The 15,853-nt window shown below is 57.9% G+C and overlaps 1 protein-coding gene and 1 long non-coding RNA gene across 9 annotated transcripts in view; both read right to left on the bottom strand.

Annotated features, from left to right (window-relative positions):
• The window catches only part of SCUBE3 (signal peptide, CUB domain and EGF like domain containing 3), a 33,286-nt gene extending 28,131 nt beyond the window's left edge, over positions 1-5,155 (bottom strand). For 3 of the 6 annotated variants that reach the window (XR_004756139.1, XM_035346802.1, XM_035346803.1), the window contains exon 1: positions 4,592-5,155. Coding sequence is in view for 5 of the 6 variants with exons in the window: in XM_035346802.1 (XP_035202693.1) it covers positions 4,592-4,676 (85 nt within the window). In the remaining variant the exon portion in view is untranslated. The remainder of the gene's footprint in view (positions 1-4,591) is intronic. The other 3 variants (XM_035346805.1, XM_035346806.1, XM_035346807.1) reach the window with 1 other exon arrangement.
• A 3,060-nt stretch (positions 5,156-8,215) lies between these two features.
• Positions 8,216-15,853, bottom strand: LOC118178601. 3 transcript variants are annotated; one of them, XR_004756221.1, is made up of 6 exons: positions 15,366-15,853; positions 15,187-15,269; positions 14,011-14,148; positions 11,390-12,546; positions 10,075-11,177; positions 8,216-9,718 (listed from the first exon to the last, which is right to left on the bottom strand). It is a non-coding gene; the product is annotated as an uncharacterized LOC118178601 (long non-coding RNA). The 3 variants fall into 3 exon arrangements; XR_004756219.1 differs by having other exon boundaries at positions 10,075-12,546; XR_004756220.1 differs by lacking the exons at positions 15,187-15,269; positions 15,366-15,853 and adding an exon at positions 14,234-14,572 and having other exon boundaries at positions 10,075-12,546.

Here is a 15,853-nt window from a genome sequence, read left to right as displayed (position 1 = left end):
GTGGGGGGGGGGGGGGGGTGATTCGCAGCGCGGGGCTGGGGCGCTGCCCCGGGAGGAGGCGGCAGCGCCCGGCTCGATGTTTTTTATTCCGTTGTGGGTGGGATTTTCCAGCGCTCGCCGTTGGGCCCCGTTCCGCTCCAGCTGCAGCTTTATTCTCCATTTCAAAGGCAGCCGAGGCAGACGGTTGCAACGCCACTGCCATTTCGAGCGCGCCGAGGGGACGGCGCCCGCGGGGGACCCAAGGGCTCGCAGCGGGGACGTGCGGGGAGGCGGCGGCGGGGACGGGTTCCCCCGGGGGTCCCGTGCCCCAACCCTGCCCCGCGGCGATGTCCGTGTGCCCGGGGGGGACGCAGCCACGGCTCGGCTGCTTTACGAGCCCGGGTTGAGGCTCCCCCCTCGGTTCGTTATTAAAAATAATAATAATAAAAGATGCTTTTATCTGTAGGCTGAGAGGCGAGGTAAATGGGAGGAGGGAGCTGAGCTAAGGTGGCAAGAACGCCCTGAAAACCCCTAAACAAACAAAACCCTTTTTCTCCCTTCGGCTTCAGCTTTTTCTTTTAAAATTAGTTTTATTCTTTGTTTTTAGGTAGGCGCACGTCTTAACAGCCTGCCTGGATAGGGCCGGGTGTGTGTAGCTGTTGGCAGGGGCGCGGAGTTTCCACTCGGCCTTAATGCCAAATTAAAGCTTTATAACTTCAGTAGCTCTTTTTTACCGGGGTATTAATAACCACCTCAGACACTGTGGTGCACTTTATTAATCATTTGTTCGGCCGCGTGCGGCGGAGCGGGCGCTGAGCGGCTCCGCCAGACCACGAGCGGCCGCGGTCCCGCGGGACGGGGCGGGCAGACACCCCGCGAGGCGGTTTGGGCAAATTGGCCAAAAATGCATGGTCTGAACCAGAAATCCTGACTCAGGTGCTCGGCGCTGGCTCGTCGGTGGGACGGGAACCGGGCTCCCGGTGATGTGTTTGGGGAGGGGGAGATGTGACCGCGGGGTGCAGCTCGTTATGGGGCGGCGATGATGGTGGAGCACAAAAAAAAAAAAGAGGAAAAAGCACAAATATGGGCAACGGCAAGGGGGTAGGAAAGCTGTCCCCATCCCACCGCCATCCACCTGCAGCCCGAGGGCGTCGGACCCACTGAGGTGGCTTCCACGCTCCTCGGGGGATTGCTCCTGCTGCTGCTGCCGCCGCCCCTTCGGCTTTTCGGGCTGAGCAAGCCTCACCTTCAAAACCCGTGTCTGTTTGCTTTCTGCTTGGGGAGCAACAATTACAACAGCTCCGGCAGGGACGGCCTCGCCGAAACGCGGCCGGGCGTCCTTCGACAGCGCGAGACGGAGCAAACTTTATTTGCCATCCCGGGCTTCTCCTAACGCCTCTCGGGGGACTTACAGTTTTGAACGTGAAGGTTATTCACCCCTACTTTTTTCTTTTATTTTTTTTTCTTTTTTTTTCCTAAATGGATCACTCCGCTGCAACTGTCTGCAAAGGAAAAATCTGTATAAAACTACAAGAAAAAATAAAATAAAAGCTAAAAACCCCGAGCTGCTTGGAGACAGCAATCCATCTCCGCACTGGAAGACTCGAGGTGTCTGAATATTTATACTCCCCGTTGGCAGTTACAAAAAAACTCTTCTTCCCTCCTTCCCACCCCCCTCCCCTTTTTAATCTAAGTACGGGCATGTTAGACGCCCTCAGTCAAAGATCTCCTTTGAACTGCTGCATGTTGAAATGTTTACAGTTTTACATTTCATATTTCAGAGGGGCGGAGGGGACAGGCACAACAGTCGCACACTGTGAATGCAGGAGAGGGAGGAAAGCGGAGGCCAAGGGGGAGGAGGTTCGGCGGGGATGGGAGGGGAATAAAACGGCATCTCCACGCTGCAATTGGAAAATTTTGTACTCCTTAAGGAAAAAAAAAAAAAGGAAAAAAAAAAAAAAAAAAGGCCCTGGCGGTGTAGGCTCTGCAGGTGCATCCCCACGAAAGCGAAGCGAGCCCCTCGTGCAGGGCGCGCGGGCTGGCAGCGAAGGGGCTGCTGTGAGCAGGGAAGGGTTGGACAAGGTGGCAAACCTTGAGATGTGGCTTCACGTCCGGGGGGTGCTGCCGGAGGGGCCGGGGGACCAGGACTTGCTCTTCTGCCTGCGGGAGGTGGGACGGGCTGGCGGAGGAAGGGCTGGGATGTGTCACCCTGCCACAAAGCGGGGAGCAGAGGGCACGGCAGCAGCAGGGGAAACTTCTCAGCATCCGAGTGCCTGCAGTGCTCGGGCTGCCAGGAGCCTGCCGGGCGTTGTTTGGGTTTATGCCATCATCAGTTCTCTTCTAGCAAGCTTTCCGAGCCCTACACTGACCCGATAAACCCAGCAGACGTCCAGGTCCTCCAGCAGATGCCATCCAGGCCCGATGGCTGTGCCAACCCCTTCCTGCCATACTGAGCTTTCCGGGGTAACACAGAGGTATGAAGGAGCCAGCAAGCCCTGCTCACACTCCGATATTATCACAGCAAAACAAACCTGTCCTGAGCAGGACGAGCTGTCTCCAGCCCGTGACAATCACCTGGGAAAGGCACCCCAAAAGGGCAAAGGCTTTGGTGGGGGCAGTGGGGTGAGGTGCCCTGTCTGTGGGCATCACCCCGAGGATGCAGGGGGATTGCCCGTTGCTCTCCAGAAACACCTTACCCAGGCATATGGCTTGCTTCAAAGAGCTCGACGTTGCTAGTTCATGGAGAAAACCAGGTGACATTGGGTTCCTGGGCAAAGCACATTTTTATCTGGCATCCCCAGGCTCCGCCACCCTGCGTTCAGCCGTGCCCCAAAACCACCGGGTCCACCCCAGCGCCCTGCCTTGGCACCCCGCGTGCCCCAGCAGCGTGGCAGGCACCAGCCTCACCCCCGGCCTCCTCCTGCTGCCTCCCCCAGCCCCGGCAGAGGCTTCGAGGATTTCTCAGCCTCCCGGAGCCTTTGGTGGGGCCGGGGAGCAGGAGGAGCCTGCGCCGCCCCGGGTGCGAAGCGGGCGACTTAGCCCAGGATTTCGCTCACCTCTCTCCACCCCCACTCCACCCCGCTCATTCCCCAGAGCGATCTGTCAAGTCCCTGCACGATGGAATTTTACTTTGCTATTTTAATGCAATTCTGGCTCAGGCTTAAATGGAACTGGAAACCAAAAGGCCTTAATAAATAAATATTATGATAAGAAATGAAAGCAATGCATACACTAAAGATAATTTGAGAGGGGATAAAAACCTAAGCATTCCTTTCTAAGCCTAAATCGTAAAGCTTTACATGAAGCCGGACGCCTTCTCACCAAACCTTTGCCCTGGAAAATCTCCCCTGTGCTTGTCCAGACTGCCCTCCTGAAAAGTCGTCTATTGTTTTAAACACTTTGAGCCAGATAAGACAATAGCCTTGAAATTCCTTCCAACTTTGTCAGTGACAGGGCTCAGGGTGCCGGTACGTGGCTATTACTAATGCCTGCACGAGATCTTTAATTATATCCCGCGCTCCTATATTTCATTCACACTCTATTTAATCTCGCTGTCTGCATAAACATGCAGCTACTACAATGGCAGGAGCCAAAGCTGGTGTGGATAAATCCTGCATACAGTTAAAGGCCATGGAAAAAAAAAAAAAAATAATAAACCCAACAAACAACAGATTGTGCAGATAGTGGTGAATTAGGGAAAAGAAAAACACAGCCACCTTCGATACAGCCAAGAAGATCATGCACATAGGGCTGTGTGTGCTTGCGTGCGCGCGCACTCCCGTGCGTGTGCCTGGAGAAAAAAATCCGAGCTAAATATAGAGGTGCTACAGAAAAACCTAAGGTATAGATAGCCCGGGCATAAAGCTACGTGTGTATGGCTGGGAGGGAGAAACTCTGGCTAAGCGCAGGAGCAGGGAAACAGCAAAGCCTTGAGCCGGCACGACGGGACGCACCTCTCTTTTCCAGAGGTGGGCACACAGAGCGGGCTTTCTGCGGGGTTTGCCGGCGGCGTTGAGCTCGCCCAAGTTTGCTGCAGCACACCCAGCACCCCCCCCCCCCCCGGGGTCTCAGCCTTTGAGGTTCGACACTCACGGATGTAAAACAAGCGCGGACGCAGCCGTGCGGCTCCCACCTTCCAGCACGAGACACCAGCTCCGCTGTGCCTTCCCTCGAACCCAGCCAGAAACGCGTCCTCCTCACCCACATGGCAATGGGAACGATCCCACCCCGCGGGCAGCGAGACCCCCAGAGCGGCACAGCACCCCCAAACCGCCCCGAACAGCGACCTTTTGGCTTGCTGCCTCCGCGCGGGGTGCAGGCTTGCCTGCACACCCTCATTCTCTGCCTCTGCAGCCCCTGCCCTGAAATAAAGAGTTCAGACACACACAAACACACACAAAAAAAAGAGTGTAAGAAATGCAACTCCTTCACGAGTCTACAGAAAACCAAGCGGAGGCAGCAGGCAGGATAGCTGCAAGCAACATTTCCAAGCAGCCCGACTGGTCGTTATTGCTGCTGCTCGTTTCTCCAGAGCCCCAGGTCTGGAGACGAGGTCCGGCTGCCTACCCGCACATCCAACAGCAAACCCTCGAGCTGGGAAGATTTCGCTTACCTTGACCGGCTTTATTTGCCAGCGTGTTTCCAGAGTGGAGGAGAAAGAAAAGCGTGCAAAATCCAGCAAGCTGCAACGCTCCCATCGCAATCCCCGGCTGCCTGCAGGAGTGGGGGCAAGGAGGGGGATTTCTCGTGCTTTAAAGGAAACAAGAGGCTGAGCATGCAGAGGGGGATCAAGAGAAGGAAGGGGCTCTCTTCTTGCCGTGTGTGGGACAGAGGGAGGGAAGGGGGCTGAACTGATGGAAAAAGCTGCTCTGGGTTCAGTTTTGGGGCTCTTGGTGTTGCTAAAGAGGAGGGAGCGAGGGAAGGAGACCCAGGGCAGTTGGAGGAAAGTGGACTCTATCGCCCTCTCTCTGGCGGCTGCTCTGATCCCTTCTCCTTCTTCTTCTTCTTCTTCTTCTTCTTCTTCTTCTTCCTTTTTTTTCCTTCCCTAAATAATCCCAGCCAGTTCCAGTTTTGCAAGAGAGCAGCAGCAGCAGCAGCAGCAGCAGCAGCGATGAAGGGGGGGAAGCAGCAGGCGCCTTGCACTGGTGCTGGGGACCTGAGAAAGGGGAGTGGAAAGGAGAGCCCCATCCAAGCAACGCCCTTTTTCTCCCTGCCTTTCTTTCTTTCTATTTGGCTTTGGCTGCTCCTTCCCGGCTCCCCCCCTCGCACCCCCAGGCTGGGCTCTGCCTGCAGGAATTTACAGTCTGCTCTGGAGGAGCAGGGCCAGTAGCCATGGAGACTGCTTCCCTGGGAGCAGGGAGGTCAGGCGCAGACCATGGGCGATCAATGCATCAATGCAAAGCCCCCCGCGACCCCCCGAGCCACCCCGCGCCTCGCAGCCCCTCGGCCCCGCAAGGGCTCGGGGTTGGCGGCGGTGGAGAGCTGGGAAAGGGGGGGGGGGGGGGGTAAAGGGGTCTGCCGTGAGAAAAGGGAGTGGGAGGGAAAGGAAAGGGGAAGGAGAAATGAAAATGGAAGGAAAAAAAAATAAAGAAGGGGAAAATAAATAAAAACAAGGAAAAAAAAATGCGAGGAGTTTGGGGATGCTGCGGCACGGGGCTTGGCGGCTGCGGGAGCAGCTCGGCCGGTGGGGAGCGGGGTTGAAGGGCAGCTCTGGGAGAGGTGGGGAGGACGGGGAATAAGGGCAGGGGAGCAAAAATACGCGAGAAAACACCTTTTTGAAATATTCAGGGTTTTCTTTCAGTTGTTTGTGGGAGCCTCTCGCAGCCTGATCCCCACACCCAGCATCCCAGCCCCCCCCCCGTGCCTGCATCCCCTTGCTGGGAGCTGCTGGCGGCACCTCTCTTCTCTTTTGGGGTGCTTCCACGCCCCAAATTCCAAATCCCCATGGTGAGGAGGCTGCAGCAGGGAGCCGGGGCAGGCAGCGGGGCAGCAGGAAGGAGTGCAGGCATCCCACCTGCCCGGGGAGCTCCCGGGGTCGTCCCAGCCCACCGTGCTGCCCCGGCAGCCCCCTGAAGGTAAACCCAAAGGGTCTGGGGGCTATGGAAAACGCCCAGCTAAGCCAAGGCACCCGCTGCTGTCTTGCAGTGGAAAGGAGAGGGGGGTCCTCAGCTGGATGGGAACATGCCGAGGAATCCCTGGGGCTGTGCTCTCCCTACAAAAACCCTCGGATCGCCGCCGTGGGCACGCAGGGACCTTCCCTGCAGAAGGAGCTTCACCAGAGCAGGTCTGCCTTAGACACACAAAGGCAGCGGCCAAGGAAAGGCTCCTGCTCCCCGTCCCCGCGGTGCCGTCGTGCACCCAGAGCTTCTGGTACCAGCAGGGCCTCCAGGCAAAGGATCGGGGTCCTACACCCACACGGGAGCCGACCCCTTCCAGAGGAGCGAGGAGACCACCGCCGGCTGGAGGACAGATGCCCAGCCGTGGACAAGAAGCACAGCGGAGCAGCGCGTGCACCTACGCGACCTGTCCCAACAACTCACCGCATTGTGTCCACCCCGTAATGCCAAGCCCTCCCCTGGCCCCACCAGGCTTCAGGGCAGCTTGGGAAGGTGCAGGGATGGACAAATTATTAGCAAAGATCTAAAAAAAAAAGTGTTGTACATAGAAATCCGAATGCATCCGGAGAGGAGCGCGACGCACCAGCAGGAACGTGCTGTCCTGCGGGGCTGCTGGAAGGGGCTCCCGGCTCTCCCACCAGCCCCAGCCCGGCCCTTGCAGCCTCTGAGCCGCTTTGCACCACGCGGCTTTGCTCTGTATTCCTGCTCGGATGTCCCAAACCCATAGCAAGGTCCCCTCGGCAGTCCGTGCTGAGGGCTCTTTGGGCCAGAGGCTGTGCCTCCGCGGGAAGGGGCTCCCCCGCTCCTTGCCATGTGGGCACAACCGATGTCCCTGCGAGCCGAGGCGCCGTGAGCTCTCAAGGGATCCGCCAAAAGCCGTGGCCCCGCTGTTCTCCCCAGGTTTGGCCCTGTCAACACATCTCCTGCGACTTGCCATCACGGGACCGAGCCAAAATGGAAACCCCGCATCCCCTCGCCCAGCCGCACCTCGGGGCCGGCCGCGTTCGCATCCCACCCCGCGATCTTTTATCATCATAACCAGAGGAAAAGTAAACCTTCCTTTTTTTTTTTTTCTTTTTTTTTCCCTAACCTGTCTTCTAAATCTGGCGACCGATCTCAAGGCACGAGGGACAAGACCTTCAGCTATGTTGATTTATAACCGAGCTTCTAAATTACAGGTTTACGCATTAGTATAAACACCCATAAACCAGCCCTAAATACACAGTGCCGTATGTAATCAAAACGCCAAAACACCGGGCGGCCACGTGACGGCGCGGGGGGAAAAGCAAGCTCCTCGCTCCCGTTGGGGCTGGGACCGGCCGAGAGCTCCCAGTTAAACCAGTATGGTGCACTGGGGGTGGGTCTTGTCTCTTACGGCACGTCCTTAGCTGCTGGGAGCACCGCTCGCGCCCCACGCCGGGCTCATCCGACGCACAAGGGCTGCAGAGCACCACGGTTGGGGTGGGCTGCTGACGTCAAGAAACTCCTGAAAAAGCTGGTTTTCTTCCCCAAACTGGGGGAAGAAGGGCTAGAAGAGAGGAAGGTGGAGGTCCCAGCACCGCCACGGGTCCGCGCACACCGCGGTGCCCCTCGGCACGGAGGGGCCGTCCCCTTCCCGGCGCAGATGGGGAAAATCAGGCGGACGGAGCTTCCCCAGATCACACGGGGAGGCTGGAGGGAGGGCCATGAATCACACTTAAATCGCCTGAAAGACAGCCCGGTGCTTCGGCCCCGGTGGCTCCTCACCAGCTTCTGCCGCGTGGGGCCGGCAAGGATCCGGCCCCGGGAGCCCCTGTCCGAAACCGTTCAAAGGCAACAGGGATGGGGAGCAGAGCCACCGTGTGCACGTGTGTGTGTGTGTGTGTGTGTGTGTGTGTGTGTGCCGGGAAGGGGAGGAGGTGGCAGCACTCTCCTCCCCGCTGCCTCCACTCCCCGTGGAGCACTTCTGGGCAAAACCCATTTGCTCCGGCTTCATGTAGGGCCAGCAGAGCCGGCCCATTGTGCTGCGGCGCTGAAGAGCCGGCGAGGAATTGTCGACCATGCTGAAATGGTTACATGGGGAGTAATGAAAATTTACTGCACCCTGCTCGGGTCTCCAGCCAAGAAATAAAAGCAAAAGATCACAACAGGCATTTTTTTAATTTGAGGCAAAATTAAAAAAAGAAAGGATCCGCACTTAGAAAATAACAACCACATCCACAGATCAAAGCAGCTGCTCTCCTCTCATTCTGGGTTTTAAGAGGTTTCTGCAGCTACAGGGATGTTTACACTGGGAGAGAGATACATACATTGTGCTGTCTTGATGCTGCCTCTCCCCCCTTCATCTGGCAAAACATTCCCTGGGAGGCAATATGAGGTCATTCTTAGACCCTGCGTTGTTTTCCTCAAGCTGCAAGCCTTCGGGGCAAGAGGCAATTCATTTCCCATTAGCAAACACACATTTGCACTTGGAACCCTCCCATGCACATCTTGACAGGGAGCTGGGGGCCGGGGCCAGTGCTCGCCAGCTCGTCGTGGCACTCCCGGGGGGACTTCCAGCACCCCGGGGCTGTCGGGGGGGTCACTGGCTCCGGCAGAGCCCCGAGGAGGGGACATGAAACTGGGGGGCAGGCTGGCATCTTCTGCAGACCGGCCTCAGTGTTCCTGTGGCTTCCACTGCTTTTAGCACAAGAGGGGCTGGATGGCTCTGGGGAGCTCTAATGGGCTGTAAAAATCTTGTTCTCCTCCGTCTCGTTGGCTCGAGCCCAGTTCGGAGCAGGGCTGAGCCCCGCTGCAGAGCCCGAGCAGGGATGGAGGCTGTGGGAAGGCGCCGGGGCCAATGCTCCCTTCGCCCCCCTGCATCCCCCCGGTGTGCTGCGCGGGCAGCGTCGGCTTCTCCAAAGCAAAGTCCGGCCACGAGCGGTCCCATGCTAACGGTGCGAATTAAAAAGAGTCTTTAAAACCTGATCTCGCCAGCTCTAGCGTGAATTGAATGCCGTATGCTGTAAATGAGCCCCATCTTCAGCAGTGCCTGGGCATATCTGCACGGCGGTGGGGCCAAAAAGGATTTCTGAGGCTGTGCAAGAAGCCACCGCGAAGCAGCGGGCACAAGAGTCCCATTACAGACCTCGGGGCGTGCAGAACCAGCTCCGGAATCGGGCAGGGGCACTGGAGGAAGAAGAAGCCAAGGGGTTAAGGCACTGTGCTGAGAACCAGGAGGTCTGCCTTCTCCTCCCATCCACGAGGAGCACAGGCACCCCGCTGCCATCGCCCCCGGCGGGACCCATCCTGCGCGCCGGGCGCTGAATAACGCTGGTCGCTGCCACAACTTGGCTCGAGGAAGCAGCAGCCGAGACGTTTCGATGCCCCGGCGAGGGGTGCGGTCCCAAACTGGGAACAGAATGGGCTATTTTTAAAAACAGAGAGGAAAACACTGCATTCCCAGTAATAAGCCAAGGGCCCGGGCTTGACAGGCTCAGCCCATCCCCATCGCGAGCTCCCGGGCACATCTCTCCTTTCCTCAACCTGCAATTTGATGGCGATGCCTCCAAGGGGGGGGGGGGAACGAAAAGCGCCGGGTCCCGCTAAATGACCGCCTGCCACGCTGTGACGCCTTTTTTCCAGCGTCGCAGGGCTTCCCAAACCTGCGGGCGGAGAAAGCCCGTGTTTGTAATTCCCACTTTGCAGCAGGAGAAGCTGCCACAGGCGGAGGTGAGGTGACTTACCCGGCGTCACCAGGAAGGTCGCTGGCAGCGCCAGGAATAGCCCCGCTCCCAGCTAACCACTAACCACACTTAGCCCAGAATAAGGGTCCCTTTTTCCAGCTTGAATTTATAACAGCTTTCTAAGTGACATAAGCCCTTACAGAAATAGGCAGGCTTTTCTTCCAGAATAATTACTGGGAAATCGCACTAGGGCGCGCGGGGGGTGTAATTACAGCCGAGCGGCTGCTGCTGGGGGCTCGCACCCCGCGCTGCCGGCAGCTCCCCGCAGCTTTTACCTCGTCCTGCTTTTCCACCAGCATGTGTACGCCAACTGGCAGCTCGTCAGGATGTGGGTGGAGAAGGAAGGGGCTTCGGGCAGCAAGGAAAGCGATCCGTCGCTCTTTGAAGCTCCGTTGACCATCTTTCCCCTAGAAGATACTCAAACAATGCATCATCGCTCGGCTACCGACGGCAGAACTCCGCGGGTGTGCTTCGGGCTCAGCCCAGGCGCTGCTGCGGAGCAGGTGCCTGCTTTTAAAGGCGTTTTTAGGTCCCACGCGCGTCAAATCAAGCTCGGGGTTCAGGTTCTGCTGAAGCGAGGCCTGAAATGCGTTTCTGACACAAGCCGTGAGAACACACCGTGCTCAGCACCCCCCAAAACCGATTTATTAGCGTTTATCAGGTGGCGATGCGTCCGTATGTCCACCCCGATCTGCCAAGAACGGGGCTCGCGGCTCCAACGAGGGTTACCGCGGGGGCCGGCGAGAAGGCAAGGGGTTAACCCGGCACCGCTGACACCACTTCAACTCCAGGACCCAGACGCGTGCGTTTAAAAGTAGCACTTCTCTCCTTAAAATAGTTTATGGATCTTACTCGGGGATAAATCCAACGCCCCCGAGCAGAAGGAGACCTATTAATTCCTGAGTTTTTTCACGCTGCAGTAAAGCAGCGATTTTATGTGCCCGCGTTGTGTAAGATGTCAGTCATTTTCCCACTTGCATTTCCATACGCAATTTAACAAGGCATTAGTTTATTTCCAGAAGCCCCGGCCAGCCCTGAGCCAACTGCGTCAATATTTTGTTGCTTACACAAATGCCACCGTTAGAGTCAACACCGCGTTTTGGGGGAGGCTTTTTTTTTTTTTCATTTTTCCCCCCCTTTTTTTTTTAAAGCAGGGTTCCTCCGCGCTGACGTACGTATAGCTCTTAAAATACCCCCGGGACCACGAGCCTTGCAGGGCGGCTTACCTGGGTGCAGAGGCGTCGCTTTCAAGGCTGAAGAACGCTCCTGGAGGGCGCTGACCTGACCAAAGGCATTCGCTAATTAATTCATTCTTCCAAGAGACTTAACTGCCTCTTGCCTTCGGAAACCCGAGGCAAACCCGAGCCAAATCCCAAGCCTGTCGGAAAACACGGAGAGACCCTTCCTGACTGCACAGGACCTCAGAGCCGGGAGCCGGCGGCCGCTCCGAGCCCGCTGCAGCGCCTTGGCTCCCGGCCCCCGGTGCCAGCGGCGTGCCAAGCCAAGGCGGCCGCTTCGCCGCGTCCTCGGAGCTGCTGTCGGGATCAAGGGGGAAAGCAGAGCCCGGGTGCCGGGTCGGGGAGTCCTCACCTTTCTTAGCTGAGTCCTATAGAGCTGGTTTTTGGGGTTTCTCCTACGCTGCAGCATCTGGGGCACGGCTGAGGGATGCTCCTGCAGCTCGCGCTGTCCTGTTGTCTTTGGCACGCTGTCCTGAAAACCCTTGGAGGTTTTCCTGGTGCGGCGTGAGCACAGCACGGCGGGCTCACCCCCTGCCCCAGCCCCGCTGCCTCCCTGCGGACACGGCCCCCGAGCCCCGTGCCTCTTGGGATCACCCCAAGCACCTCTCTGCAGCCTCACCGGCGCTTACAACCCCAAATATCTGGGTGTTCCCACCAAACCCCCTGTCCATTACCCTCCAGCCCCGCACACGGCTGAGATTTCTGAGCAAATCCCCACTCGCAATCCCCCTGAGCCCCCCAAAGCTGGGGGACAAGAGGAAATCAAAGAACAAGTTTCCCCAGCGCCGGCAGCCGGGAAAGCCCTGCAGGATCCCCTCTGTGATCCCGCAGCAGGGCAGCCTCGCCGGAGAACAGAGCGGCCTTAGTGTGTCAACAAGCCCTAAACACCCGAGGGCAGCTGGAAGTGAGATGCCATTATTATTTTTTTAATTTAAAACTAACTTCTTAACCTACAGGAAAGTAAACGTGCTTCTCGGATGGCCAAGAAAACCACGCTGGGATTTTCCAAATGGCTATGACTGACTGTTTATGAGCAGAGGCTTCCAAAGGCAGAAATAAATGGCTCGCTCTCAGCAGGTTTTCCTTTCTATATTTACCCTCACCTGAAATGAACATTATTGCACACTGCAACGTTTATTCCCTCTGATCAGGGGAGCGGGCGAAGGAACTAACCAGCCGCAACACGTCAAATAAATTGTTAATCTGCTGTTTGCACTGGGGCCGGGGGAGGAGGGAGTCCCCAGGTTTTGGGCTGCGCCCAGCTCTCGCTTACAACTTCCATCCCCGCTCCGCGGGAGCGCCGAGCTTCGCCCGCCGCAGCCTGCGGCTGCCTGGAGTTGGGGCCGGATCCTTCCCGGCGCCGATCCGTCGCTCCCCTGCCCTCCCCGCAGCACCCGAGCACCCTCGGGCCGTGCAGGGGCGGCCACAGGAAGGGTTGCTCGGCCCCTTGCATGGGAGGAAGCCAGCTCCGAGGTGCGAGGACTCGCTCGAGGGTGCACGAGAAGGCTTCTGCAGGGCAAAAAAGCGGACACGAATCCCAGGGGAACGCACAGACAGGAGACGACCCTCTCTGGAGCTTTGCAGTTCCCTTCCCTGAGCCTTTCCCATATGGTGGGAAGGTTCCTACAGACGGGTGATCCACGAGCGGTCCCGCTGATGGGCCCAAACGGCCATAAATACCTAAAAAGTCCTTCCCGAGGAGAAGCTGGCAGGGCCGAGCCTTTGCAAACCGATTCCTAAGGCGACGCTGGGCGCTCGGCTGTAAAATCCCTCCTAATCCCAGCTCCCAGGAGAGGAGAGGACGCTGAGATCAATCACCTGGACGTCGCCCCCATCACATGGCGCCCTCGGTCACGCTCTCGCCCACCACTGGGTCCAAATCTGGGCTTGACCTCCCATTTACCTTGAAGCTCTCTCAGTCATCGGGCCGACCGCTGGGCGCCAGCCCCAGGAGGGGTTCACACAGCCCCGGAGAGACCGGGGGGGAGCTCCTCAGTGCCTGAGGTGCGTGGGTGACCCTCGAAGGCAGCCCCCGGATCTGGGAACAGCCGTGCTGGGTTCGCAGGGCTCGCACGCACTCTACGCAAAACGGGACCTTGCCTTTTGTTGTTTTTTCCCAGCTCAGACTTTTCACTTTTGGAAAAGTCTTTTCGTGTCGGGATGGCTTAGCAAGCCTTTCCCCAGCCAACCACTCCGAGAGCGTTTGCGTTAATCCAGATTAACTAACATGAAGCAATTTAGATAAACCGCGTTAAGCCGAAACACCTTTGAACTTTTTTTTTTTTTGGTGGGGGTGGGGGGGTGGGATTGGAGTCCCTGCCCGAGCGCTTTGTGTGGTTCGGGCCTCCCCACGCTGTGGCACTGCCGGAGCTGAGCTCTCCGTGAGCAAGAATGGAGTCAAGTCAGCAAACACAAAGATTTCCCAAAGGCACCGAGCCAGCAGCGCCGGTGCTTGGCCAAAAGAGCCCAAAACTGCGTCTGGGAGCATCCAACGGGGCAAGAGGGTGCAGAGAGCGGCCCCTGGGCACCGCCCCGGGCTGAGGACGTGACCACGAGCCAAACCCCTGCAAGCCTCAGTTTACCCAGCGCCGTCCCCTGGGCACGTGGTGATGGGACCGGCTGGCCACGCGCTGAGATCAGCCGCTGGCCACAAGAGGCCGGGCTGGGCGGGCGATGGTTTGCTGAAGGTGGCCAGATCCCACGGCCCGGCCACATGCGCTGCGACCGAGGTGGCCACGGCCAGCCCAGGTGTATGGGATGTCTCGTGGAGACGGTCACGCTCTGGGTTAGGAGGAGGGAATTAAAATAGCTGCTGTAGTCACCGGGGAAACACGCAGCGCACCATGGGCACGTCCACGCCGAAGCAGCGGAGGAAACTCGCCGAGCCAGCGGGCTCCCAAATTGCCACCAGCGGCTACGGCAGCCCCGGCACCAAGACCAGAACCTTGCAGCCCAGCGTTTCCATCCCCTCACCTGGACAAAACGGGCACTAATACTTCATCTGCTTGCCGGGGAACTACAAGCTCCTCGGGATCCAACCGCCCGGCCGCATATTAGCACCAACATCCAGCACGGAAACAATCCTGACCTTGTCTGGTGCACCGGGAGCTCCTGCAAAAATAGCTTTCCTGGCTTGTGGGGCAGAGGAAAACTCCCCTCTTCCCCAGCTCCCTTTCTCCACACCCTCCAAAGGCACCTGCTCAGGCTCTCTGCCCTCCGCCCTGCTCGTTCTCCTCTTGGAAGGGGCATTTCTGGCAGAGCCAAAGCTGCGGCACGCAGGCTCCAACTTCACCCATTTTCTGGGAGCCGAAATGCCAGCCGGGCTTCACGTCCCCCATTCTGACGGGGTTTGCTTTTCTGTAAACAGAGCCGCAGCCCTGCTCACGGCGCTCACAGCTCGGCGCTGTGCTCGCTGAGCTCCGCTCCCAGGTGATTTGGATCAGGATACACCAGGAAGTTTGCTTTCGGCCGCCCCAGTCGGCGCGTGGGCGTGTAAACAGTGACCGACTTCACTGCAGGTTCGCCTCCTTTAAATGGGGACTTTCACGTTCGTCAGACCTGAAAAAACAACGCCATCTTTTAAACAAAAAATCCATTTCCCCTTCCATTGGCTGCACCCGCCGCCGAAGGTATTTCTGTTTGAACAAGCGGGCCCTTCCCTCCCGCTGCCGCCTCGCTGCGCCCGGCGAAGCCGTGCCGCCGGTGGGGATGCTCCCGCGCGGAGATTTCGCTGCCCCTGGGACGTGCAGGGGCAGCCAGAGCGACGCTGCTCCCCCTGCTCCTGCTGGGTGGGTGCTTTTTTGGCAAGCCAGGCTGGCTTTGCCCTCCTGGGGCAGTTGCTTGAATGAGGGCAAGGGAGAGGTGCCTGGGTTCATCGTCGTGCCGCTGATACGGGCAGGTTCGCAGCGCGGATGGGTGCTTTCCGATGTGAAGGTCGGGGTTACAAGTCTCCGAGGCCGTAAAAGGGCAAATTGGAAATATCCCCGTGGAGGTTGCTGCCTGACACTTGAGCACTCACCCTGAAACACTCAAAAAATCCCCATTTCCCCTGTCGGAATTCCACCTAAATGGCTTGGATGAAATAAATGAGATTAATCTAATCAGAGAGATGGATGGAGCTCATTAAAACAGTAGATTAAAAAAACCTACCCCACTTATTGCCAACACTCCTGAGGTCCTCTGCCTTTGCGGCAAGTTACAGCCACCCAGGAACTGGATTCCCTTGCAGAAACCTGCAGGAAAGGCATTAAAAATGCATTCAGCTATTACAGTTCTCCGTGTCACCAGTCACTGGGGAAAGGGAATGAATGCAGGGCAAATGCACGTACATTTAAATACACAACTGCCTCCTCTGAGACCAGGATTTATAGGCTGGGAGATCTGGGCCCTGCTCCGAAATGGAGAGACGAGGGCAGATTGAAGGCACCAGCGGGCTGTGCTCCTTTATTCTCCGACACAAAAACCACCTCCCCACCCTCGGCTTCCTCACTCAAAGCTGAAGATCAGAAAGGGGCAGAAGCAGGGCCTGGCACCGCATGGAGCTGCACAGGGAGCACAAGGGGAAATTCCTGAACAGGATTTGGCCCGGGCTGGCCCCACGATGAGCTTTACTGGCTTATTTCTCACAACCAGTGGCCTTCCTGACCACGAGCTGCCCGCCAGCTCCTTCCTGGGGCTCCCAGCAGAACATCCGCCCCGAAATCCTCCTCGTGCCCCTTCACGGCTGCTCTTTGGGACGAACCCACGGCGCTGATGCTCCTGTACGTGCAAACACCATGTTTGCACCACGTGCAAGGGCCTCGTTGCTTTCACTCCC

This window comes from Oxyura jamaicensis, chromosome 26 (genome assembly GCF_011077185.1).
Source record: "Oxyura jamaicensis isolate SHBP4307 breed ruddy duck chromosome 26, BPBGC_Ojam_1.0, whole genome shotgun sequence".
Taxonomy (NCBI): Eukaryota; Metazoa; Chordata; class Aves; order Anseriformes; family Anatidae; genus Oxyura; species Oxyura jamaicensis.
Note: the sequence above shows the minus strand (reverse complement) of the source record. Positions and strands in the feature narration are given on the sequence as shown.